Genomic DNA, 24,995 nt, shown 5'->3' on the forward strand with positions numbered 1-24,995 from the left:
ATCTTAGCGGTCTACACGATCGGTCTAACAATTATTTGTAAAGAAGTAAATCGAACGACTATTTGTAAAGAAATAAATCGAAAAATTACAGTTGATCACTATACAAGAGGATATTGACGAAGTCAGGATTTGAACTCTTCCCTTTTCTACAAGTCTGTTACATCGTAACCAACTCAATTATGTTCCGAAAATCATTGTATTGTGATCTGTGACATCACATCTTCTTGTCCGATGTCATAGGTTCAAACCTAAAAATGGCAATAGATCGGATCGGACAGATCGGATCGGATTTGGGGCAAATGTCCTTTGTTGGATTAAACAGGTTGTGGATTAGGGAATTTGAAAGTTAGGGTTCGACTCCGATATATTCGGATCTCCAGGAAAGGGATCCTTCCCGTTTGGGTAAGCTTGAAGAGTCATGGGGCCGGCGAGAGCGGAGGCGTTGGCGGCTTACCGGGCGCTGCTCCGGGCCACGCGGAAGACCTTCGCTTCGGACACCTTGATGCTGTCTGCCTGGGCGTTGGAGATCCGGCTGAAGTTCGAGGCGAACCGCCGCGTAGCGGCGGAGGCGGAGGTGAAGCGCCTCCTCAACGAGGCCAGAGGAGCCTTCCACTTAATCTCCCATAGGATCGTGCAGGCCAAGCACAACACCCCCGGCGGCTTCAGTAATGACCCCCCTAATGATTCTAGCATTCTCTTACCACTTCCAATGCTGGGGTAGTTCTTTTCGATCATTCTGGTATTTTTCTTGACCTATTCAGGCGAAGAAATCACTGATTTGGCTTCTGATCACCTAAAGATCTAATTTTTGTGGTGTTTCTTGACGAACAAACACTTCGTTTCTCCAATCCATCATTTAGATCCGCACTTGCCTTAGATCCTTCTCTTCTTTGCACTGATTCAATCGTCTCCTGCAGTTATTTTACCTCCGGAAGAACATGCTGGAGCAACAATGGAGATTGCCTCAGAAGAACTTCTTGAGACGGAGAAAGGCAAACGTTGTGACTGACTTCTATCGACCATAGGGAATTTTCTTGTGCTGTTCTTTAGTGTTGCCTTCCTGAACATGTCACTCCTGATCAATTTATTTTGTTTTAAGATCAAAACTCCTTTCTGTCTACCTTTGAAGGCTTTTTCTCCTGTTCTCCATGCACTGTGTAGTCTATTTGATTAATCTAGGAGGAGCAAAACGATATATTTAAGGAGACTAGTCAGATTGTAATCACTAGGGTTGTAAATACATCCCTATCAAGCTTTGTTGTGTTTAAGTTTATTTGATAAGGTAATCGAGTCATATCTAAAATAAACTAAACTGTTCAACTGGTTGTTCAAACTTAGCTAAAACTTATATATTTATAAGTTTGTTTGTTCGTTTTGAAATCTTTACTATGTTGACAAGAGTTTTGTTGATGAATATGATTCACAAACTTTGTTCGCAAACCTTGACGATCTTTGTTTATCAACATTAACTTGTTGAGTTTAATAAGTTGTTTAAGCTTATTCATTTAATTGACCTTATGTATATTGAACATCAAATTTGCTCACGAACGTTTGATTCATTTTGACACACCAATAGGCTTTATAATACCATCTGTAGATGCTGTCTTCCACATACTGTATGTTAATAGATGGAGAGGAGGCTTTTGGTGTGCCTTCCCTCTAAAATGGATACCGAGTAAATCACAATGGATGTAGAACATAGTTCATGTGTTTACTTACTGTATTAGGGGTTTAGGGAGCTTTTAGAGGTGAAGCAGTTTAACCATACCCCAAATTGAACCCTACTTAAAATCTAAACTTACAAATTCAGATAGAAAAATACAACTCGATTTATCTAACTGATATGCCAACTACTACTGTATTTAGTTTCTGCTTAGTTTCTGCTTCAGTAACCATGAATGATCTTGAAAATCTTGGAAGAGCTTCTTTGTGAACCAAGTAGTTCTGCTTCAGTACCAATTCTGTTTGAAGTATAGTTAATATCTAAAAGCCCTAACACTCAGGGAGCTATCATCTATATTGTTATTCAAAAATACTGTTAGGGAGTTACAGAGTTTTGCCAAAGGGGTTTTGTGAGAATGATTAAACACTTTTCTTATTTCTTTCTTTCTTTTTGGGTTTTTCCATGGTCCGTACCTTCTTTAATCTTGCATTATATTCATCAATAATTAAGTGATGCAGCACAGAAACTTGTCTGAAATTTTAATCTTTTAATCTATTTTTTATAAAATAATATACTTTTTTCTAATAGAATTCTAATTTTCTAATAAAATCTAATAGATTTTTTTTTAAAAATAAATATTTTTTAAATGTTAATTAATTATACAAATTAATGATTAACCATGTTTAATTTTTACTATCTGGTTAATCATTTGATTAATTTTGAAGATAATTATTTTGATCATATAAAAATTTTTATTAACTATTAGGATGAATCAGAAAGTACAAATAAATAGATAGGATTTTGATTTCACCTTATATATCATAGTCTCGAAACAAAGAGCCTTGCTCTCGAGGAATAGTTGAGTTAATTATGACGGAATAGATTTATTGAAGTAGTCAAGGGTCGAATCTCGGCAAAGTCAAGACAATGTCTTTCTTTGTCGTGACCAACTGTATCTTCTCGATTTATCTCCTCATAGATAGTCGTGAAAGTCGATCGTGTGAGACCGCTAGGATAACAGATTTTATTTTTTTTGCTGAAGAAGAAGAGACAAAGAGCTGCGATATTTCGTCGAGATAATGTCCTCTTTCATCGTGGCTAACTGTATCTTCTTGATTTACCTCCTCACAGATGATCGTAAAAGTCGAACGTGTGAAACCGCTAGGGTGATAGATTTCATTTTTTTGCTGAAAAAGAAGAGACAAAGAGCTGTGGCATTTCGTCGAAATAATGTCTTTCTTCGTTATGGTCAACTGTACTTTTTTGATTTACTTCTTTATAGATAATCGTAAAATCGATCGTGTGAGACTAGTAAGGTGACGAATTTCAATTTTTTTTTTTTTTTACAAAGAACCTACAACTTGAAGCTGTGGCATTGCCATATGCTCGGGTATTTGTCAAAACAAGATTTTGCATCAGAATTTTTTGCACTGGCCACGTGTCGACCATACGACGCATCAAAGGTGGTAATTTTCCAGATTGGTGCATGGCCGTTTGATATTTTCCAAGGCCAGTCATTTACATGGGTTGACTAAACGGAGAAGCTTTCAAAAAGGCGGGAATTTCAACGCCGTTCTTGCCACGGCCTGACCGCCAGCGGCGTAATCCGGTCAAATTATGTCGGATTCTGATAATTCGGTCAGAATTCGATATCGGCCAACACGCCAGCGAGTGATGTGTCGATTAGTCCCAGACTGACAGTCTGTGATAGTCGGACGGCGCAGCGAGGGAGGCTGGAAGCGACAGGGGTCGAGAGGTAGAACACTGTGTGTTCCAGTTGAGAAGTGCGTCTGGACCCGTCACCGGACCTTCCTCGCCGTAGGAGTTGAACAGTAGGGAGAACTGAGGACGATGATAGCTTCAGGGTCGTAGGGACCCTCGTCGGGGTTGGCGTAGAATAGGAAGAAGGACCTGGCACGCCGCTGACTCTAGGGCCACCGGAGATTGGTGTCCTGTTGAGATCGGCTTCCGGACGCGTCGCCGGACCAATCAGCGTGCGGGGGAAGAGAGGGGGGTGGAACCGCCGGAGAGGGCCTCCACACCGAGGAAAGAGAGAAGATCAGCCACCGGGAGGCCCTGAAACATTATCGAAGAACAGAGGTCATCCTGGCGCCGGGGAGTCCCCGGACGGCCACTCCGACGCTCAAGTCAGTCCAGTCCGGAGGAAGAAGAAATACAGTAAAAAATACTGTAATGAAATGCTCAGCCCAAAAAGATAAGAAGAGTGAGAGAGAGAGAAGAGAGAGTCCGGAGCCCCCTCCCGAATACCTTCTGTGGCCTCTTTTATAACCTTGAGAAGATCTTGATGAGATCTATACTGACAAGACATGGTCTTTGGGAAGATCTTGATATGACAAGATATGATCTTGAGAAGATCTTGATAAGACCTTTTCTGACAAGACACAGTCCTCGAAAAGATTTTGATATTGACAAATCATGTCCTCATTTAATGTCTGACAAAGTTGTTTAATAGAGAGAGAGAAGCACTTCTAACAAGTCACATCCAAGCTAAGACTTGTCAAATCTGATTATTCTCCTTTGACAGTCGGAGGTATGAGTGCAGAGGGATGTAGCGAGATTGACTTGTGACTGAGGAGCAGAGCTGAGCTGCCGAGTGGGCTGTGGCAGAGCTGAGCTGCCGAGTGGGCTGTGGCAGGGCTGAGCTGCTGAGTGAGCTGAGTAGGGCTGTGACAGAGCTGAGCTGCCGAGTGGGCTGTGGCAGAGCTGAGCTGCCGAGTGGGCTGTGGCAGAGCTGAGCTGCCGAGTGGGCTATGGCAGGGCTGAGCTGCTGAGTGGGCTGAGTAGGGCTGTGGCAGAGCTGAGCTGCCGAGCCGAATGGACAGGCTGTGCTGCTGAGCCGAATGGGCAGGCTGTGCTGCCGAGCCGAATGGGCAGGCTGTGCTGCCGAGCCGAATGGACAGGCTGTGCTGCCGAGCCGAATGGGCACATGGTCGAATGACTGAATGGCCGAATGGGGACATGGCCGAATGGCCGAATGAGCACATGGCCGAATGGTCGAATGGCCGAATGGCCGAATGGGGACATGGTTGAATGGCCGAATGGGCACATGGCCGAGTGGCCGAATGGCCGAGTGGCCGAATGACCGAGTGGCCGAGTGGCCGAGTGGCCGACATGGCCGAATGGGGCCGAGTGGGCTATTCGGCCATGAAGGAGACGGAGGGGTGATTCGGCTCTTTTAAAGTAGGGGGAGAGAACTGGGTCAATCGAGACTGTGGTTGTGGCTGACCGAACTTGCGAGAGGGACCAGGATCGGACTCGAGTCAAACCAGGGGCCCCCATGGGTTATTACCGGAACACTGTGTATTCTTATATTTGGATGGTCAGATCTGGCACATATTCACGTAATAAACGGTGGATCACGTGTTACACATGGATGCACACGAAGGAGTTACACATAATATTAAAATCATATATATATAATTTTGATATCCTACCCATTTTATAAATAGATGATTTATTTATGATAGAAGATTCGAAATGTCTGCAACGATATCTCTATTTATTTATTTATTTATTATTAATTTATAATTAAATTATTTAAGATTTTTTTTATGATTTAAGAATGTCACTCACACACATATATATATATATATATATATATATATATATATATATATATATATATATATAAACAACTAAAATTTTTCATTCTAAATTTTTTATTTAATATTATAATTCAACTTCTAAATCTTAAATAATTTAATCATAAATAAAAAAATAAAAATACTACTGTTTACTATTTCGGATACTTAGAATACTTCTAGGTATCTTGAATATCAAATTTATATATTAATTAAATATTTAGATCGGATATGAATAATTTTATTAGATCTACTCTCATATTCATTTTTGAAAATTTATATATTTAATTATTTAATCAAGTTAAAAAATTTCTTGAGTCGGACGTTGGATTTGCAAGAAATTGTTTCCTGCTCAAACCTGATTGATTCATGCTCGTGTGGATCCGGACTCAGGCTCGCTGACATCGTAGGTCTTTGTCGTCTATTCTATTTCTACTCTTGTGAACGAAGATGAAGAAAAGACGAGGGCAAATGTCCTTTGCTGGATTAAACAGGTTCTCGATTAGGGAATTTGAAAGTTAGGGTTCGACTCCGATATATTCGGATCTCCAGGAAAGGGATCCTTTCCGTTTGGGTAAGCTTGAAGAGTCATGGGGCAGGCGGGAGCGGAGGCGCTGGCGGCTTACCGGGGGCTGCTCCGGGCCGCGCGGAAGGCCTTCGCTGGGGACACCTTGATGCTGTCTGCCTCGGCGGCGGAGATCCGGCAGAAGTTCGAGGAGAACCGCCGCGTAGCGGCGGAGGCGGAGGTGAAGCGCCTCCTCGACGAGGCCAGAGAAGCCTCCCACTTCATCTCCCATATGATCGTGCAGGCCAAGCTCGGCTCCTCCGGCGGCTTCGGTAATGACCCCCCTAATGCTTCTAGCTTTCGCTTACCACTCCCAATGCTGTGGTAGCTCTTTTCGATCATTCTACTATTTTTCTTGACCTATTCAGGCGAAGAAATCACTGATTTGGCTTCTGATCACCTAAAGATCTAATTTTTGTGGTGTTTCTTGACGAACAAACACTTCGTTTCTCCAATCCATCATTTAGATCCGCACTTGCCTTAGATGTTTCTCTTGTTTGCACTGATTCAATCTTCTCCTGCAGTTGTTAAACCTACGGAAGAACATGCTGGAGCAACAATGGAGATTGCCTCAGAAGAACTTCTCCTCAAGACGGAGAAAGGCAAACGTTGTGGCTGACTTCTATCGACCATAGTGAATCTGATCAACGTTGCAGCTAAATTTCTGATCAATTGCATGATTTGTCACAATGTGGCGATATCCATAGAAAGAAATTGGAGAAACTGCTGTCTCAGTGCTATATTTATAAGAAGAGATTGGTAATTCCAGTATTAACTTTGCTCTCTGTTCTCTAAGGATAGCAAATAAAATGGTACATTCATGTTTTCTTGTGCTGTTCTTTAGGGTTGCCTTCCTGAACATGTCAATTTATTTTGTTTTAAGTTTTAAGAACTCCTTTGTGCCTTCCTTTGAAGGCTTCTTCTCCTGTTCTCCATGCACCTTTGCCATATGAAGAATCTGTGTAGGGATTGTAATCACTAGGGTTGTAAATACAACCCTGTCAAGCTTTGTTGTGTTTAAGTTTATTTGATAAGATAATCGAGTCGAATCTAAATAAACTAAACCGTTGAAATGGTTGTTCAAACTTAGCTAAAACTTGCATATTTATAAGTTTGTTTGTTTATTTTGAAAGTTTCTTTACTATGTTGACAAGAGTTTTGTTAATGAATATGGTTCACAAACTTTGTTCGCGAACTTTTACGATCTCTGTTTATGAACATTAACGTGTACCTTATGTATATTGAACACCAAACTTGCTTTGATTCATTTTGACACACCAATTGCTTTATGATACCATCTGTAGATACTGTCTTCCACATACTATATGTTAATAGATGGAGAGGAGGCTTTTGGTGTGCCTTCCCTCTAAAATGGATACTGAGTAAATCACAATAGATGTAGAACATAGTTCATGTGTTTACTTACTGTATTAGGGGTTTAGGGAGCTTTTAGAGGTGAAGCACTTTAATCATACCCCAAATCGAACCCTACTTAAAATCTAAACTTACAAATTCAGACTCGATTCATCTAACTGATATGCCAACTTCTACTGTATTTAGTTTCTGCTTCAGTAACCATGAATGATCTTGACAATCTTGGAAGAGGTTCTTTGTGAACCAAGTAGTTTCTGCTTCAGTAACAATTCTGTTTGAAGTATAGTTAATATCTAAAAGCCCTAACACTCAGGGAGCTATCATCTATATTGTTCAAGGATTGAAATTTCGATGATACGGGCGAAAAATTTTGTTCCGCCGAGGTACCGGCACCGGTACAACGTCGACACAGAAATTTCTGTCGGGAACGCCTCCGGAGGTGTCGCACGGTCTCGGTGACGCCTTCGCAGGCTCCGCTCGGGGTCGATGACGCCACCGGGGCTCGGCGACGCTCCGCGCGCGGGCCGTGAGTACCGATCGCACGTTGTCCACAATTTTTTTTTTTTGTTTTTAAAACTTAGGATTTAATTATGTTTTAATAATCAATTCCTAGCTATAGTTTAAAATTATAGTTTGGATAATTTAAATAAGTTTTATTAAAATATATAAAATTATCAAAAAAATTATTTTTTATTTTTAAATATTTAAATTAAAATTTTTTATTTTAATTAATATATTTTATATTTTAAAAATATCGAAACTATATTGGTACGGTATCGAAGCTGTATCATTTTGATCCGAGATTAAAATTTTGGTACGGTTTGATATTTTAAACCTTAATATTATTGTTATTCAAAAATACTGTTAGGGAGTTGCAGAGTTTTGCCAAAGGGGTTTTGTGAGAATGATTAAACACTTTTCTTCTTTCTTTCTTTTTGGTTTTTTCCATGGTCCGTACCTTCTTTAATCGTGCATTATATTCATCAATAATTAAGTGATGCAGCACAGAAACTTGTCTGAAATTTTAATCTTTTTTATCTATTTTTTATAAAATAATATATTTTTTTTCTAATATAATTCTAATTTTTCTAATAAAATCTAATATTTTTTTAAAAAATAAATTTTTTAAAAAGTTTTAATTAATTATAAACATTAACCATTAACAATGCTTAGGATGACGTGTGATGGGACATAGAGTTTTAGATATTTAATTTTTACTATTTGATTAATTTTAATTAATCGAAGATGATTTAATCTTATAAATTTTTTTTATTAATTACCAAGATAAATAAAAAAATACAGATGAATCTTGATGGATGAGATTTAAATTTTCATTTCATCTCTTACGTTATGGCGGTAAAGGACGGGCCCCGGTTTATCCATCAAGGACACCCGAACCGAGGCAATTGCTCCCGAATAGCCGGGCCGAACCGAGGAACAAAGGTAAAGTCTCACCATGATATAAGCCTGGGTCCCCCGAAGTAGGGCTTAGCAAAAACCCGACCCGAACCCTCGAGGCGGGTCCTTCAGTACGCAGTGAATCGGCTCTTGAGACGTGCCCGATCAGACAAGTTGCCTGGAGCGGCCGAGTCGCTGCAAGAACCCAATCGCGAGAAAGACTAAATCTTACCCTCTGAGCCGAATCACCCTGCTCTGATCCGAATCGTGCCGACTCCTCGATCTTACGCCCCCTCCCCTTCACTGACCACTCCCTCGTACAGGTGTGCGTGGACCCTCTAACACCCCCTCTACTAAGTAGGGCAACGCTCTGACAGATGCATGTCTTCGTCCTCAAGAGTACAATTGTCCTGAATATCCCATGCTCCCTGACAGAACCCTACTCAGGATAAGACTCCCACCTTACTCCTGCCGTGGTACGACACCTATCACCAGTATATAAGGTCGGCCCTCTTGATTGGGGAAGGCATGCATTCTCGCATTCTCAACTTCTTTCTCGCCCTTAGTTTCTTTTCGTTCTTCCTCAGAGGCTGACTTAAGCATCGGAGTGGTCGCGCCGGGCTCTCCGACCTTCCTTCTCACGATTGCTGTGGTTGCAGGTTCAAGCGACTTCCTGACTTTCTCGTCGTTCACCTTCATCCAAGTGTGGTGCTGAGGAGAGGCCGCGCATCCATAAACTGATCTTGATGGGAACATCTTACTATGACATCGTAGTCTCGTCTCATAGTGGTAAACTATAATTTTTCATTTTTTTTTCGGTATTTGTCAAACAAGATTTTGCATCAGAATTTTTTGCACTGGCCACGTGTCGACCATACGATGCAGCTAAGGTGGTAATTTTCCAGATTGGTGCATGGCCATTTGTTATTTTCCACGGCCAGTCCATTTTCACGGGTTGACTAAACGGAGAAGCTTCCAAAAAATGCGGGAATTTCAACGCCGTTCTTGCCACGGCCTGACCGCCGGCGTAATTCATGTTCTCCTGCAACGTGCGTTGTAACTGCCTGCCTTATTTTGTACTTCCATAATTCACATATTCAACTTATTACTCACCTCGATACAAACTCTTTTTCTCCTCTATCGATTACAATTTAGATCAAAATTCATATTTCTTGAAGAACATAAAGAAGATCTTGAGGTTGCATGCGCGTTACCGCTGACTTGGGGCTGTTTATTTGGATCGGGAGACGTTAAAAGAAGAAACAATCGCCTAAATAATACACTATAATTAATTATTAATTAATTAATAAATATTCTGCCTTGTTCATGGAAACTATAAATGTATTTTGTTCTTATCTTGGCCTTTTGACTTATGGAAAAAGTACCCAGTCACATCGTCCTTTGATTCTTCGGTTCTTCCACCTGCGTGATTATTTTTTCAAGAGCCAGTTCTTGATTCTGCACGCAGCAAAGGAGGGTAAAGATAAAGAGTTGTTGAACTCAACTGGTTTGTTTGATCATGGAAAACTGAAATCTTGATTGATGTTGTGCAGCTGATGGAGGGCAACTTCGGGCCGGCGGAGCAACTTCTTTGGCCGCTCTCGGTTTTCTCCGGCGTCCTCATGTGTAAAGTTGTAAGTGCAAAAAAAAAGCTGTCTGTGTCTCTTTTCTGTATTCTGTTCTTCCCCTAAATGTTCTTACTGAGTTTGAGGTCTTCTGCTGTGGTCGATAATGTCGCAACAGTTTTGGTTAGGGTTTAAGCACTTGAATCAGTGAAGTCCTGGGAATCATATTGATGTTTCATGGTAAATTCGAAATTGGATAGAAAAGAAAGAACAAACAAAACCCTTCTCTTTTGTTGTTTCTTTCAGGGGAATGAAACATATAAAACTTAACTTTCTTCCTCGCCATTTCTTCAAGAGGGAAAGAAGAAGAGGAAAGGATTTTCTTTGTTTTGTAAGATAAATCTTCTGAAAAACTTAAAAACAATAGTAATCATAAGATAGATAAAGAATGTAGGTATTGCTTGTAAAATCTGTGGATGCATATGGTAACTCATGTATCTTTTTTGCTTTCCTTCCCCTTCCTCCTCCTACTTATTCATTGAGTAAGACAAGCCTTATGCAAAAGTAGGATTAATAGTTTACAGCATGGAAATTGTCGTCCCATGTTTTGATCTAAGATTCCAAAATATGGAATAGCAAGTGTTTTCACGACTCTACCACCTGGCCAATCCTATTCCACTTAATCCCTTTTTCATGGCCACATATCTTTACGGCTAAGGAATGGGAAATCTTTCTCCTGTTACATGAATCAAATGTTTCATTTCATCCAGGAAAAAGCCATCCCCTTCTCAACACTGTCTTTGTCATTTGATAGAATAGCGACCATTGAGATATAAGTGGTGAGGGCACATGTTTGTATACTTATCGCCGAATAGAATGCTTTGTAACTTTGGGTTTGTTATTAGAAGTTTTATAACCTTGTTGGCAACAATGTGCCTTGTATAAGACTAATACATTAGTGCCTTGTAGGAAAATATGTGCAAATCATTTCATAATAATTGAATAACATGAAAAGATAGTGGTCCTGTGTTTTATATAGGCTGCATTGAGCTTATGGTCATTGGATATCTGCTATTTTAAACTATTTTATCGGCACAATTTGTTTTTTTCATTGTTTTTGGTAACTGAAAATCCACAAAATGGATCCTGATAGTTCTCCCAATAACTTTAGGTATATCAAGTGACACATAAAGTCAGCATGCTATACTTAAAGGGCTATAACAACCTAACCAAGTTAGAAAAGATCGAGTGGAACAGTCGGTGAGTAATGTTCATGTTCAGAAGTTGATCACTCTGAATGTATGATAGAACAAGCATTTTAACCTTTTTTTTTTTTTTTTTGCACACAGAGGTGTCTCTACCTTCCATGCTGTTATAGTCGCGGCAGCTTCACTTTATCTATTGGTGTTTTCAGACCTTTTCAAAAATGGTTCAAAGTCAGAGCTTGTAGTGAACAGAAAATCACTTCTATCAGATGCCACCTTAGGGGTAGGTATTGAATATTTATTTTTGATCGAAAAAACATTATGATATGCCAGTGTAGGACTAATCTTTTTCTTGTAACTTGCATGATATATGAGATAAATTTGGCATTGCTCTTTCCTGCATCAGAATTTGATTGTTTGTATCACTAGTCAATTGCGGTTGACTTGTAACTTTATGTTTAAAAACAGAAGGAACTAAAAACTGCTATTGCGGTTGACTTGAGGAACAACTCATCGTTCAAGTGTCTCAAGGATTTACTCCAAGTCAATTGAAGGCTTTGCTTAGAATTTGGTCACTCACAAATCAAACTTTTCTACATCTGTGCATTCGTTTATTAGGCAAAGACATTTATCAGTAAGATGTCTTCTTGCCGGTCAAGTCAATTGCTTTAAAGTTGGTCGACCCACTCACAAGATTTTTTTTTGCCTAACTATGTCTTTCATATTGTTTAGAAACCATCTAAATTCACAAGAACAATGTGTAAAATATTATCAACTAAGAAATATTGGGCTGTGTCAGTTAGTTCATATCTATCTACTTCTCAATTATTCTTGAATTATCTGCTCTTTCACATGGATTGATTGATTCAATGAAGTATTTTGCAATTCATACAATCTTCTAATAAGTTTCTGGGAATCAACTTGCTTTACATCTTTTTATACAATCTCCAATTCTTCATCTAAACAATACTTCTTGTTCAATTACTCATTCTACAGATATCACTCGGTTATTTTCTCTCCGACTTGGCTAAGATTTTGTGGCATTTTCCCTCTCTAGGAGGCAAAGAATTTGTAAGTTTTTGTTCATCTTTGCTTTCTGGACACTTGGATGTTGGCTCATCCATACTAATTGTCTCAGTCTAATTGCATATTTCAGGTCTTGCATCATGGCCTTTCGATGCACTCGATCTTTCTGTCTCTCATTAGTGGCAAAGCACACATATACATACTCATGGTTTTGTTTTCCGAAGCGACAACGCCTTTTGTGAATTTCCGGTGGTATGTTCTTGAGCATAATTCGATTATAATGGACATCCCATAAACCATAACTTCTTCAGGTACTTGGAAAAATCTGGAAAGAAGGGTTCTAACTTATACATACATAATGGCATGGCCTTATTCTTTGGATGGCTGGTAGGACATCGATTCACTTTGCTTCCTTTGTATCGCTTATCGTGTTGTGGTTCGACGGAAGCATGCCTATCTGTTCATGTTCATACATTTTTTTTATAAATTGCCCGACTCTGAAACAAGCTATATATTCACTGATCATTTGTTGGAGCCATTACCTTTGTTTCTGTTTCGAGATAGCAATGTAATGTTATGATGTTAAACAGTTAGTTTCGGAAACTTTTCTACCGCGAATTATGATTCCTATTTGTACAATATCTAACTTTGATAGTTGACTACCTCTTCTTGTAGGTTGCAAGGATCTTTCTGTTCATCTATATGTTCTTGCACATGTATCTTCATTTCGATCAGGTATGCTCCAGGCAGCTTTACCATAGACAATCAGACGTATCGAACTCACTCGACTCACTCGAAGTGTTTGTATGTATCATGATGATAAGCTTCTCGACCTTTTGTTTATAGGTGAAGACGATATTCCCGCTGGGACTCTACAGCTTGCTAACGATAGGCCCCGCGATGGCATTGCTGAACTTGTTCTGGTTTTTGAAAATCTTGAAGGGCATGGTGAAAACACTCTCCAGGAGGAGACATGTACAATGACAGAAGAAGCGTTGCCATTGCCGCTCATCCTCCTCGACGACTGGCTGATACCCTCACTCGAAACAAGCCTCATGTTTGTCGATAAGACGATAATGTCGTTGGCATTACTTTCTTACAATCGCATATGATTCCAGAACCATAAGGTCCCTTCTACCTTCACGAAATCAAACTGAGACCGGGGATCTTTGCGACATTCCTTTCATCCATCATCTTCCTCACACCCTCTGCCTCATCGAACCTGCCGGCCTCGGTGAGCATGTTGGACAACACAATGTAGTCTCCACTGTAACCTTTCTCGAATTCCAGTATCCTCCTCATCACCCTCTTGCCGATCTCTACCTCGCCGTGCTTGCTGCAGCCGCCGAGGAGTGCCCTCCACACAACCACATTCACTTCCACTGGCATGCCTGCTATCACCTCCTCTGCCTCTTTCAACCTGCCTGCCCTCCCCAACAGGTCTATCAAGCAGCCGTAGTGCTTCGTCTCCGGCTCGATGCGGTACTCGTGCACCATGGCCATGAAGAATCTCAATCCTGCTTCCACTAGGCCTCCGTGGTTGCAAGCATTCAACATGCTCAAGAATGTCACCCGGGTCGGCCTAACGTTCGCACAGAGCATTTCGTCGAACAGTTTGACCGCCTCGTTCGCCATCCCGTGCGCTGCGAATCCGGTGATGATCGAGGTCCATGAGACTGCGTTCCTCCGGCTGCCGACGTGCTCGAAGAACTTGAACGAGCTCTCGATGGAGCCGCATTTAGCATACATGTCGATCAGGGAATTCTGCACCCGGATGTCTAACAAACAGAGGGAGCATTTGTCACAGTGAGCGTGCAATGTTTCGACATTGACGACGGCTCCGAGGTTGGAGATTGCGGGCGCCAGGGCCAGCACTGTGATCTCTGTTGGCATGATGCCCTCCGCCATCATCTGCCGGAGCAGAGACAAAGCGTCGAGCGGCCTATGAGCACGTGTATACCCGTCGATCAAGCCGGTCCAGGAGATCACGTTCCGGTGAGGCATTTGCTCGAACAACGATCGAGCGGAGGCGAGCTCGCCCCAGCATGCAAAACCGGTCAGCATGGCGTTCCAAGAAACAGAGTTCCGGTGCGGCATTCCGTCGAACACTCTCTGTGCCTCAAACAAGGATCCACAGGCGGAATACATATTGACAAGAGCTGTGTCGACGTAGATGTCGGGGCACAAAGCTTTCTTCAGCGAGAGGCCATGGAACTGGCTACCAGTGCACGGGAGCGATAGATTAGCGCAGGCCTTGATGAGGAAGGAGAATGTGAAGGTGTCGGTGGGGAGGGGGCGGCAGTAGAGCTGGTCCATTTGCTTGTAGAGGCGGATGGCCTCGTCCGGGAAGCATCCCAGCGCGTAGTGGCGTAAGAGGGTGTTCCAGACTCTGATACCGGCGGCGCCGATGTTGTTGCGGTGGAGAGCGGTGGTGAGGAGTAGGGAGTGCACTTGGAGAGAAGGGCCTCGGGCGAAACGGCGGCTCAGAAGAGCGGAGAGAAGCAGGCTCTCTGTGTGGTCGGACGTGGTTGCTGCTGTGAGGCGGCACGGCGGAGCGGCGGCGGCGCAGGTGGTGAAGAACAAGCTGGTTGACGCGCGGAATGCTGTCGCCGGGAAGAGTGGCTTCGCGTTGCACACGAGGTGCATGACAAAATGCTTTAGGAGCCCTCACGAATTTTTTAAATTGGTAAAAGAACACCATTAGAAAATTCATACAATTGACAGACCGACTGATAGAGGATAATTAATGGAAAAAATTAAATCTCGATAAATGAAGTTAAGATAATATTTTTTTTATTGTGGTTAATTATAATTTTTCAATTTAATTCTTTATATGACATAAGATCATAAAACCGTTAGAACGATAAATTCTACTTTTATGTTAAAAAAGAAGAAAAAGATAATCAATAACAAAAGTTGATGCCACCTTAGATCAATTGAATCACCTAAAATTCCATTTCAAGATATGATATTTAAGAAATTATGAAATTCTAGATTCTCTCCATTACAAAAAGGAGAAATTTTCTCATCTTCTGCAAGATGAGAAAATTTCATCATAAAATGTTGACATAAAAAATAAAAATAAGTTATAATATTCCCCTTTTGTACTTGAATTTGAAAATATTATGTGAGCTGTACTAAATCTCATTGAGGTAACATACTAAATATTCAATCTACTTCTGGAAGAAAAAACAAAGGAGTACATTAGAATGGAAAGATTATAATTCTCAAAAAAAGTTAAAAAAAAAATATTATTCATCTTCTTTTTCAATAAAAAATGAAATCTACCATTCCGGCCTCACACGATCAACCCACAACTATTTATAAGAAGATAAATCAAAAAATTACAATTAACCATGATAAAAAAGGACATTACCTCAACTTCGCCAAAAACATTATTTACCTTCACACCATGCCACTATGGTTGTCATGCATATCCAAAAACATGCTTATAACCTACTAGTACCATTTAGTTTTAAGTTGACTACTAACAAGCATGTCAAAATTTCTTGGTAGATTTCGGTCGATACACTTATTCAAAACAATAACAAGCCTGCAAGTTTCACTGCGTTCAATCAGAATCATACATAGATGGAAAGTAGCCAGTCGCAGACCCCAAATAAACACGTAAACTTTTACCATTGTGCACGTTTTTGGAACGAATGATTCTGATACACAACTATGCTGAGATATCATAACTTTGAGATTGATTCGCACGCCCGGTAGCAGAAGCGGGTCTTCCTTGTCTCTGATGGGGAGACTTCTGTGTCCGCTGGTCGGCGGCCAAGCGCAGCTCTTTGGCGTACTGATGGCATTCATTGGTGTCGTGGCTTCTCGATTGATGATAGGCGCAGAACTTAGGCGCCCATCTGGAGTTGCGGCCCGGGGGGCTGGGCTGATTAGCCACCTCATGAATGGTCCGCTGGTGATGCTTAGTCGGCGTCGAATTTCGGTCCAAGTCGGACCTGTGTAACAGCTGAGGCGCCGACTTTCTATCGGCTCGGGGAGCCGGTGGGGCATTTCGATGAGAAGCACTGCCATGGCCGGGCTCGGCCTCTCGGCGCCGGGCAGCTTGAGCTTCCTCCACGTGGATGTACTTGTCGGCCCGGCTGAGCAGTACATCGAAGTTCTCGGGAGGTCTTTTAATTATTGACCTGAAGAAGTCACCCTCGGTCAAGCCTTGAGAGAAGGCGTTTACCAGGACGTCGGAGGAGGCGGCTGGCACCTCTTGGGAATTGGAATCAAATATATATACAGGGCGCTAATATATACAATTGAAGTTCTCGTCATGCCTTTGCTTTCATTATAGGGTGAGAAGCTCACTTCGCCTAAAATAAATATAAATTCCGAGGAAGATGATTGACAAAAGAAATAGAAAAGAAAATGGAACTCTTCATTGACTGCTTCAACGACGAGACTGGATTGCTTCAGATGGATCGTTTTCGGATTGCAGAGATCGTAAGATTGCGGAGATCACGCTCCCCAACTTTGGTGCGGTCCGCAGTCAACTATTCTTGGTGGCTGGCCAAAACTAAACTAGTCTTGGTGGCAGGAAGCTTAGAGCTTCTTTTCTTCCGTCCTCTTGCTTGGGTGCTGGCTAAGCAGAAGCAGGCAGTCTCTCTTTCGCAGGCCAGGCAGTTTCTCTTTCTGTGCTGTGCAAAAGCTAAGGTCTTCCGAATTGTCAATCAAAAAGAAAAAAAGAAAAAAAAAAAAAAACAAACACTTCTTCAAACTTATCAGAGAGACAAGAGAACAACTATTATCTTATCCTTATATAGCAAAACTCTCTTGAGCGAAGAGTGATTTTCGAGTCGCTGACCAGTCAACTGAGAAGGGCAGGGCCCGGGTCCACAAAGCACCGCTACGTGGGTGACGATACTGAGCAGGGACTGATGAGCCCACCTTATATAGAATGTCTCTGTCACCTGCTTATCGCCGGCACGAGCACTAGAATCGGTGGTATGCCTCGCTTCTGTCTAATGTCTCATCGCATCGGTCATCAGTGGAAAGATCTGAATTTATATTTAAGTTGAATAGAACTACTTTTTTTTGCAGGCCTAATATAAAAGTAAATTCTTTGCTGAGGGTATCCCCCGATAGGCTCGCCATACATATAAGTTCTAAGGGCAGATCTTTCCCAATATATATACAGGGTTGAATAAAACTACTTGAATATAAATTGCGTAATTGACTATATTTATTTTTTGCTTTCACTCCTGCATTTTCTTTATTATCTTCTCTTATAGTCAATTCCCAAGGAGATAAATAGCCCCAAAGGCCCTACTTACTATAATTAAGTTCTAATCCGCCTGTATATAATATAAGTACCTCTGCTATGCCTCTTTGTGAGTCGAAAATAGACCCAAAGGCTAAGGAGATAAATAGCCCCAAAGGCGTAGAATAAACCATCTTACTAAAAAGGAAATACCTCTGCTATGCAGAGAAGATAAATAGCCTTTGGGTCTATTTTCGACTCTAAGGAGGCGTGGCAGAGGTACTTATCTTATATTATATACAGTTAGTCTACGCCAAAGGGGCTATTTATCTCCTTAGCCTTTGGGGCTATTTACGACTAATCCGAATCTCCTGCATTTCTCTACAACTATAATTTGATCTCAATTTAGATTTATTTTAGGCCATAATCTGAGTGGTATAAAGAATAGAATCAGATATTGAATTCCAGTTTTGATCTAGTAGCTGCCGGACCCAATGAGCTGGGCAATATAGGGACATAGCATTGTGCGGGACCTGCCCGAGCCGCTGCAGCAGTGAAAGAAAAGATCAGGAATTCATGCCCATATTAATATATACAATTGAGGCCTGTATATAATATAAGTTCCATTGAAGATCAAAATCAGTCTCAACTGTATATATTAGGGCTGCTATATGCTTAACACATGCAAGAAGACCCCACCATATATTTGAATGATTTTCAAAGAAGTTTCATTGTATATATCAGTCGAGCTCTTTTAGATCCTCAGCATTCGATGTCAGATTTCTAAAGGGTGAGTGTCAGCAGATTATTACCAGGTTTCAAATGTCATTTGTGCAGCGCTTCTATTATCTATCCCTAATTTATTGCAGCTTCAGGGAGTCCATGAACTGTGTTTGGTGTTTATGTGTATACAATTAGCTGTTTTCTGTTGAAAATGGTGGATCAATTTGGTTTATGATCGGTTGATTGAAGTGCCCTCAATTGTTGATTTTGGTGTGATTTGGGGGTTAAAATCCCAATATGGGGATTTTCTCACTTTTACCTCTCAAATTAGTTGTCCAAATTTGGGGATCAATATGGGAAAAATAGAAAGATACGGCTGAAATTGGATGTGCACTCTCCAGGCTATCCTAAAAGGAAGCGGTAGTAATAGTGTAGCACTTACCGACCCTCTCATCTCTGAAGGTGTTGTGTTGCCTGCCCCTCCACTGTGGGAGAACAGTTGCTACTTTTGTTTCATACTCGCATGTGTCACGCATTTAGCTTTCTTTGATGTGTCACGCATTTAGCTTTCTTTTACTTTCACTCTCATCTCTCTCCTCAAATCCTATCCCGTATCTATACCACGTCGTTCTCACTCCTTTAGGAATTATAACTGAGTAGTCACATCAGAATTATGCAAAAATGCATGGCTGGCAATCCAATCCAACCATCCTCAAAATAATGCATACTCAATAGGATACAATATCAGTATATATAGCAGAGAGAGGAAATACTTATCAAATAGTCACATATTTTCTCGTTAAATGTAAGTATATATAGATAGATGTGATAAAGATTTAAGAGTACAATATGTTATGTTTTATTACTGAGTATTTAAAATCATAAAACTAATTGAATCAGATTCTCTTAAATTTATAAATCCTGACTACAATCTGGTGCAAGTATGATGCAAGGCATGCAAAAAAAAGTATATGCATAACACAAATGCCGATGCCAATTCCAGCATTTGACAGGTATTTGTACTACTAAAAAAATGCAGTTTTCTTTGCAAATTTTCTCTCTCTTACAGTGAGCTTTATCCACATGCCTTCAGAATACCTTTCGCTAAGAGAACTTACTAGCCTTGATGCCATGTTACATAGCTCTTTCCCTCACATGTCAAGATTCATAGCAACCAGAGGCATCCAGTGCTGCATGTGATATACCTACCAACTTCTACGTCATGTACTTATTACTGAATATAATTGGGAAAGAAAACATATTTGCTTCTATAGGCCACATCCAAAATGGTCCTAATACAAAAAATCAAGTGAAAAGCTAGAGAAATACAGCCCTAGCATACATCCATTTCCAAAGTAAGGATAATGCAGAATTTGGACGTGATTTTTTTAGCTGCAATTTGTGACCATGTCTGACACACATTTCAGAGCACATGACGCTCCAAGAATAAATCCAATCAAGTAAAAAAATGGAGCACAAAACTTAACTACTAGGTAAAGAGATAAACTATAATCACTTACATGATCTTTTAGAATTTGGCCTCCTACATGAAAACATCAATTATACATTACAATGAGAAATTAGTTGTTCTCTGTAGCTAAGGTTGATACCTTTTAGCCAAAGTATTTGCATTAAAACAGTTGATGGACATTATAGCTTATTTTTTATGTTATTCTTCTCTTCATCTCACTCATTTAATAACATACAACCTAAGCCTACATTTACCAATTTAAAAGTGTCCAAAGGAAACTATATTGATGCAATATTTAGAACACTGTCCCTAAGTGGCAGGCTCAATTACACTATAAGCCACATTACTAGTTAGACAAGATAATTATTTAAGACACTTATGTTATTGGAGATACACAATACAACCAAACATATAGGTCAGAAGATAATCAAATACAGCTCATAAAATAAATGATTGACTGATTGACATAGGTTGTAGGAAGTCCAAATAGCATATTCAGCTATATTCAGTTATATTGAATAAAAATAATGCTTCCAACACAACTAATATTGAAATTATTTTCTAGATGTATCCCTGTTAGCCACTGAGTTGGACTTATACTAGAACAATTAAATTTGGAACAAATACAAGTCTAGAATATAAATATATCTTGATTTCTCCCAACTGTGGCATCACTCCTTTTTGCTATTGCTACTGCTACTGCTCTGATTGATACCTGAACTCTTCTTCTCCCAACCTTTTTTAGTGGTTCATTTCTTCGATATGATCAACAAAGGGAATTAACAAAAGAATTATTTGAAGAGAATCTTCCTATTTGGGCATGAATCATTGAAACTGTGTTCAACAAAGAGAATCTTCCTATGACTTCTTGGATAATACCACAGAAACTGTATTGACAGACGTGGTGAAGTAAATGCTTTTTGAGAGAATATAGAATAAAGTAGTAATAGGCATACCAAAATATAAGACAAATGTGGAGGTTACCCTCGAGTTAGCAAATAGCCAGTAGAATATAAAGAAGGGACAAAAGGACATGGAAAAAAAAAAGAAAGCCTATAATGCACATAGGCATTGATGAATTTAAATAGCAAGTACTAATGTGCTTTCCCTTTCTGTTTTCTCATTTAGGTAGCCACCATTCTTATTGAGCCAGGGCACTAAGGCAAACAATTTTATTATTTTTAGTGTAAAATGAATGAGAAAACAAGGAATTGATGTTAAATATTCAGTGGTATAGTCTTCTTTTTGAAACAATCAAAATGAGTTCCCTTCCAAAGTGCTTGAAAGCTGGAAGATTTGCCTGAAGGAGGGGGATCACCAGATATATAACAAAAGTTTGCCTTCAATTTTTCCTTTTTGAGCTTCCTGATCTGTCATTATACCTCTAGTGGAAAGAATTACAATTCCGCTTTCACCTAAAATCTTATGAATTTGTTTGTAGTTGGATAACCTCATAAATCAGATCAACTGATGCACTTTAAAATAGTTCTATGTATTTTTTTTCCTAGTCTTTAGGCAATCTTTTCAATCAGCAGTCTCGAATCTTTTTTTTTTCCTTTTAAGCCAAAGTCCCATCTCCATAATCTAAACTCTTGAGCATCTTTAGTAAGAAAGCATGCTGACACAATATTATATCGGTTGGCAATCTGAACATCTTAAAACAAATCTTAGATATCCAATCTTGCATACCTTTGAGGTGTAAAGTCAACACAAAAATATAACATCAACATATATAAGCCATGTTAACCAACAGTCTGGGGTTTCCAATTGGAGAATAAAAGGCATAGATATAAAATAGAAACTGATGTAATACCTCAATGTCACCGACACTAGCAGTGTGATGAACGATAGATTCATCTTCGTATCCACCTTCCTCTTCTGCTTCTTCAGTTGCTGAAAGATCAGTAGTGGAAGTACCATCACCTGAAGGCCCAACTCCCATAGCTTGGCCAAGCTTTTGAAGAACATCAGAATCATTCCAGTATCTAAAAATGAAGAGATTAATCATGGAAGAACAAATACATGTATAGAAAATCATTGAGATACATTACTTCATCATAGCAGAAGGACCTCCTGTTTCTATCTCTTCAAGAATTCCCTTCAATGATGGATCATCCTTCATGCGAGCCATTCGTTCCTCAATCTGCTCTTTCTGAGCAGGATTTGTCAAATTTTCAAGCATTGAAGACATGCCAGGATCCTAAGCAACAAACAAAGATGAGTATGACTGATTGGAGAGTAGAAAATTGCCTTAGGAAATGGACAACCTGCATAATAGCATTTCCAAGTTGTTCAGCCATTTTCATAAACTGTGGATTTTCCATGACTTGTTGCATGGTTGAAATGTATTGTTGAGGATCCAATGGAGGAACACTATCCTGTCCTGTACTATGGACACTCTTTTGAAGTTGCTCAGCCATTTGGTTAAATACAGGATCTTTTGCAATTTGTTCAGCCATGTCTTTAATTGTAGGGTCCTGTATCCACAAGTAAATTAGAAAAATTCCATGTATTAACATAAATGTCCAATTTAAATAGATACAATAACATTTTCTCATACTCACATCATCTAAGTGTTTCAAAGACAATATAGATTTTTGCTCAGTCATTAGTTCAACCGAACATCATTTCAGCAACTTTAGTCCAAGTTTTCCCATCTAAGATTCTAATTTATTTACAAAATAATGTTGCATGTAGATTGAGTTTTTCTCTTGAAGCCACACAAACAAGAATGATATTTGACTTCCTAAAAAAAAGGCAATCTGTTTTCAGCCACAAACTAAAGGGAAAAAGGGCTAGAAAAAAATATGCATAAGAGTAGGGATGCTACTGGCGTAAGGCAGAGCAGGTTCAATTCCCATCCTCAGTCCATATAGGAAGTGAGGTGAGGTAGGGAAAGTACAATTCTTCCTCATCCCAGCTCTGCTTCTCAATCAGAGAAAAGTAATAAAATATAAATAAATCATATATTTGAGGCAGTTCGAGGACTAGCATGCAGGATAGACAAGCAAAAAAATTCTACCTCATACCTAACCCATCCTTGAATATGCAACTTGATTTTTTGGTCCTATCCCTACCCCATTTAGGTTATGGGGCAGGCAAGCGGCCTCAATCGGGTCAGGGCAAATCAGTTCTTAATCGAGATGGGGCAATTTGCCATCCTTACACAAGAAACTAAAGAAATAGACAACAAATTTCAGATGTTCTTAGTACTTCAATGAGGATGTTTCCAAGAACTTCAAATTAACATACACATTTGTGCTAAGCAATCAGGCAACTCAAACTAGTAGCAGTTGATTACTTCAAATTTTCAAATAAAAAAACTGGCACACAGCTCATAATTGTGGCTTATTTGACAAAAATAATTAGTGTCAAATTACCACTTAAGATGCTACATGGTACTTTGGTGCCTGTTAAGCTTCAAAATCATTTTATTAAAAAACAAAAGGAGAGTAATTACATTAAGCAGGTTTTGCATAGCAGAAAAATCAAAAGGGTTCATTGGAAACCCAGTAGCTGGGGTTGAATTGGTCCTCCGAGATCCGGCTTGTTGTTGGTTGGAATCAGTAGGCGATGCTTCAGATGTCAAGCTTTTGTTTTCAGCTGAACTAGATTTGTTGTCTGCAAACAAATGAAAATCAAAGTTCAAAAGGGCATGCCAAAAAGAGGGTATCAGATTTTTTTTCAATCAGGCTTACCAGTCAAAGAGGTAAGTTATGTATACTCATTTATGTGCTTATCAAAGGGAGAGAGTATTCAGATAATTAAGATAAACTCTTCCTTTGGAAAGCTACTAAAGATATACGTTTGTTCCTAATGACTTGCATTAGATAATGTTCTAAACCATTAACTGAAAGAAGTGTCCCACATGATCATAAAGAAAACTACCACAGGTATGATGTAACTATGAACCACAGAACCAGAATATGTAAAGCCATGTTAATCATAATTCACCCTTCAAAACCTACACATATACAGTTTCCTTATAATTATCCATTTTGCACTACAAAAGTTGTCAAACAAGATCTCTGGAAACTGATATGAGGTGAAGAGCTAGTTAGCAAACCAGGCTCTTGATTTCAAACTTCCAAAAGAGCGATATCCCAAAAACTAACTAGAAAGTTTCAGATTTAAAAATTAGAAGCGTAGCTACTCCACAACTCATTCAGTTCCAGACTGAAGCCATAGTGCTCTGCCCCAAAAGTTCAATGTCACTTGTCTAATGTCTACTTCAATATGAAGTACAGCGTGGGCTGCTTATGATCAGAAGAACCCAGTACAATAAGAAACATACCAAATTGGATCCGAAATTAAGAATCCCTATCAAATTCACTCTGCCTCAAGGATTAATAGAATTGCATCCACGGGCAAAACAAAACCTTCGGAGTCCAACAACGCGCTCCGTCCGGAAAAGCACAACAGTGCACAGATCAGAATTTTCCCATCAAATTGTACACGCTCTCACAGAGTTGTATCACCCGCATCAGTTCCGCCAACAAACAACAGAGAAATTGATCGAGCTACCCGACACGGACAGGAAAAAAATCAACGAGAAGGATGGAAAGAGAAGGGAGACCTTGATTTCCAGAAGCCATGGCGAGAGACGCAGATCGTGGAGTGGTCCTGCGGCGCAAACCCTCGGCTCCTCGTTCTATCCGGCGGTGGAGACGGAAGAAAAGAAGAAGTCTGCAATTACCCTCACGAGGATTTGGTGCGTGGTACGAGATAGGCAACAGGTTGATCAACCGCCGTAACTAGGGCAACGAAGCGGCGCAGAACAGTTGAGGATGTCGGTAGTTCAGACGCGACAGCAGACAGCGGCTGTGCTGCCAGCCGCGGGATAAGATAAGATGAGGCGTGAGGCGAAAGGCGAGGATTGGCTGGGAAAGCTTGACCGTGGATTTTTGCCAGCTCAACTCTTTTGGATGGTTGAGAATCCGCGCTGGAGTCGGGGCCCGCCTCGTCTAGGGTTAAAAAATGGGCAAATTTTATATTGGCCCCCACGCACTTCCACAATTATGATTTACACCTCCCTTGAAACTTTAAAACCCTAATTGAAGAGCTCATTAGGATAGCAAATGAATCAAATATTCATGAATAAATTTAATATTTAAAAATAAATAATATTTGTGAATAAATTATTTATTAACTTATATAAAATTTAATTATAAAAAATAATATGTATAAA

At 40.0% G+C, this 24,995-nt stretch overlaps 5 protein-coding genes across 6 annotated transcripts; 3 read left to right on the top strand and 2 right to left on the bottom strand.

Moving 5' to 3' along the window:
* Positions 1-408: 408 nt before the first annotated feature.
* On the top strand, positions 409-1,286 carry LOC141822454 (mitochondrial zinc maintenance protein 1, mitochondrial-like). Of its 2 annotated transcripts, none has more exons than XM_074709903.1 (2): positions 409-717; positions 918-1,286. In XM_074709903.1, exons 1-2 carry the CDS (start codon positions 419-421, stop codon positions 979-981), a joined length of 363 nt encoding a protein of 120 aa, XP_074566004.1. In that variant the 5' UTR covers positions 409-418; the 3' UTR covers positions 982-1,286. The 2 variants fall into 2 exon arrangements, with proteins under 2 accessions (XP_074566004.1, XP_074566005.1); XM_074709904.1 differs by having other exon boundaries at positions 409-665.
* Positions 1,287-5,741: 4,455 nt separating this feature from the next.
* Positions 5,742-6,657, top strand: LOC141822261 (mitochondrial zinc maintenance protein 1, mitochondrial-like). Its single transcript, XM_074709702.1, has 2 exons — positions 5,742-6,102; positions 6,355-6,657. Exons 1-2 carry the CDS (start codon positions 5,856-5,858, stop codon positions 6,447-6,449), a joined length of 342 nt encoding a protein of 113 aa, XP_074565803.1. The 5' UTR covers positions 5,742-5,855; the 3' UTR covers positions 6,450-6,657.
* A 3,429-nt stretch (positions 6,658-10,086) lies between these two features.
* Positions 10,087-13,509, top strand: LOC141821318 (uncharacterized). Its single transcript, XM_074708731.1, has 8 exons — positions 10,087-10,236; positions 11,339-11,427; positions 11,517-11,655; positions 12,369-12,443; positions 12,529-12,650; positions 12,710-12,785; positions 13,074-13,133; positions 13,245-13,509. The coding sequence occupies exons 1-8, from the start codon at positions 10,159-10,161 to the stop codon at positions 13,380-13,382; spliced, it is 777 nt and encodes a 258-aa protein (XP_074564832.1). The 5' UTR covers positions 10,087-10,158; the 3' UTR covers positions 13,383-13,509.
* An 18-nt stretch (positions 13,510-13,527) lies between these two features.
* On the bottom strand, positions 13,528-15,084 carry LOC141821317 (pentatricopeptide repeat-containing protein At1g09220, mitochondrial-like). The gene has a single exon (XM_074708730.1). The coding sequence runs from the start codon at positions 15,042-15,044 to the stop codon at positions 13,539-13,541; it is 1,506 nt and encodes a 501-aa protein (XP_074564831.1). The 5' UTR covers positions 15,045-15,084; the 3' UTR covers positions 13,528-13,538.
* A 993-nt stretch (positions 15,085-16,077) lies between these two features.
* Positions 16,078-24,542, bottom strand: LOC141821636 (uncharacterized). Its single transcript, XM_074709005.1, has 6 exons — positions 24,384-24,542; positions 23,268-23,428; positions 22,075-22,284; positions 21,859-22,007; positions 21,621-21,792; positions 16,078-16,659 (listed from the first exon to the last, which is right to left on the bottom strand). Exons 1-6 carry the CDS (start codon positions 24,400-24,402, stop codon positions 16,078-16,080), a joined length of 1,293 nt encoding a protein of 430 aa, XP_074565106.1. The 5' UTR covers positions 24,403-24,542.
* Between the last annotated feature and the right edge of the window lie 453 nt (positions 24,543-24,995).

This window comes from Curcuma longa, chromosome 2, assembly GCF_044706935.1.
Source record: "Curcuma longa cultivar G26 ecotype Majalengka, Jawa Barat chromosome 2, ITB_CL_G26_1.1, whole genome shotgun sequence".
Taxonomy (NCBI): domain Eukaryota; kingdom Viridiplantae; phylum Streptophyta; class Magnoliopsida; order Zingiberales; family Zingiberaceae; genus Curcuma; species Curcuma longa.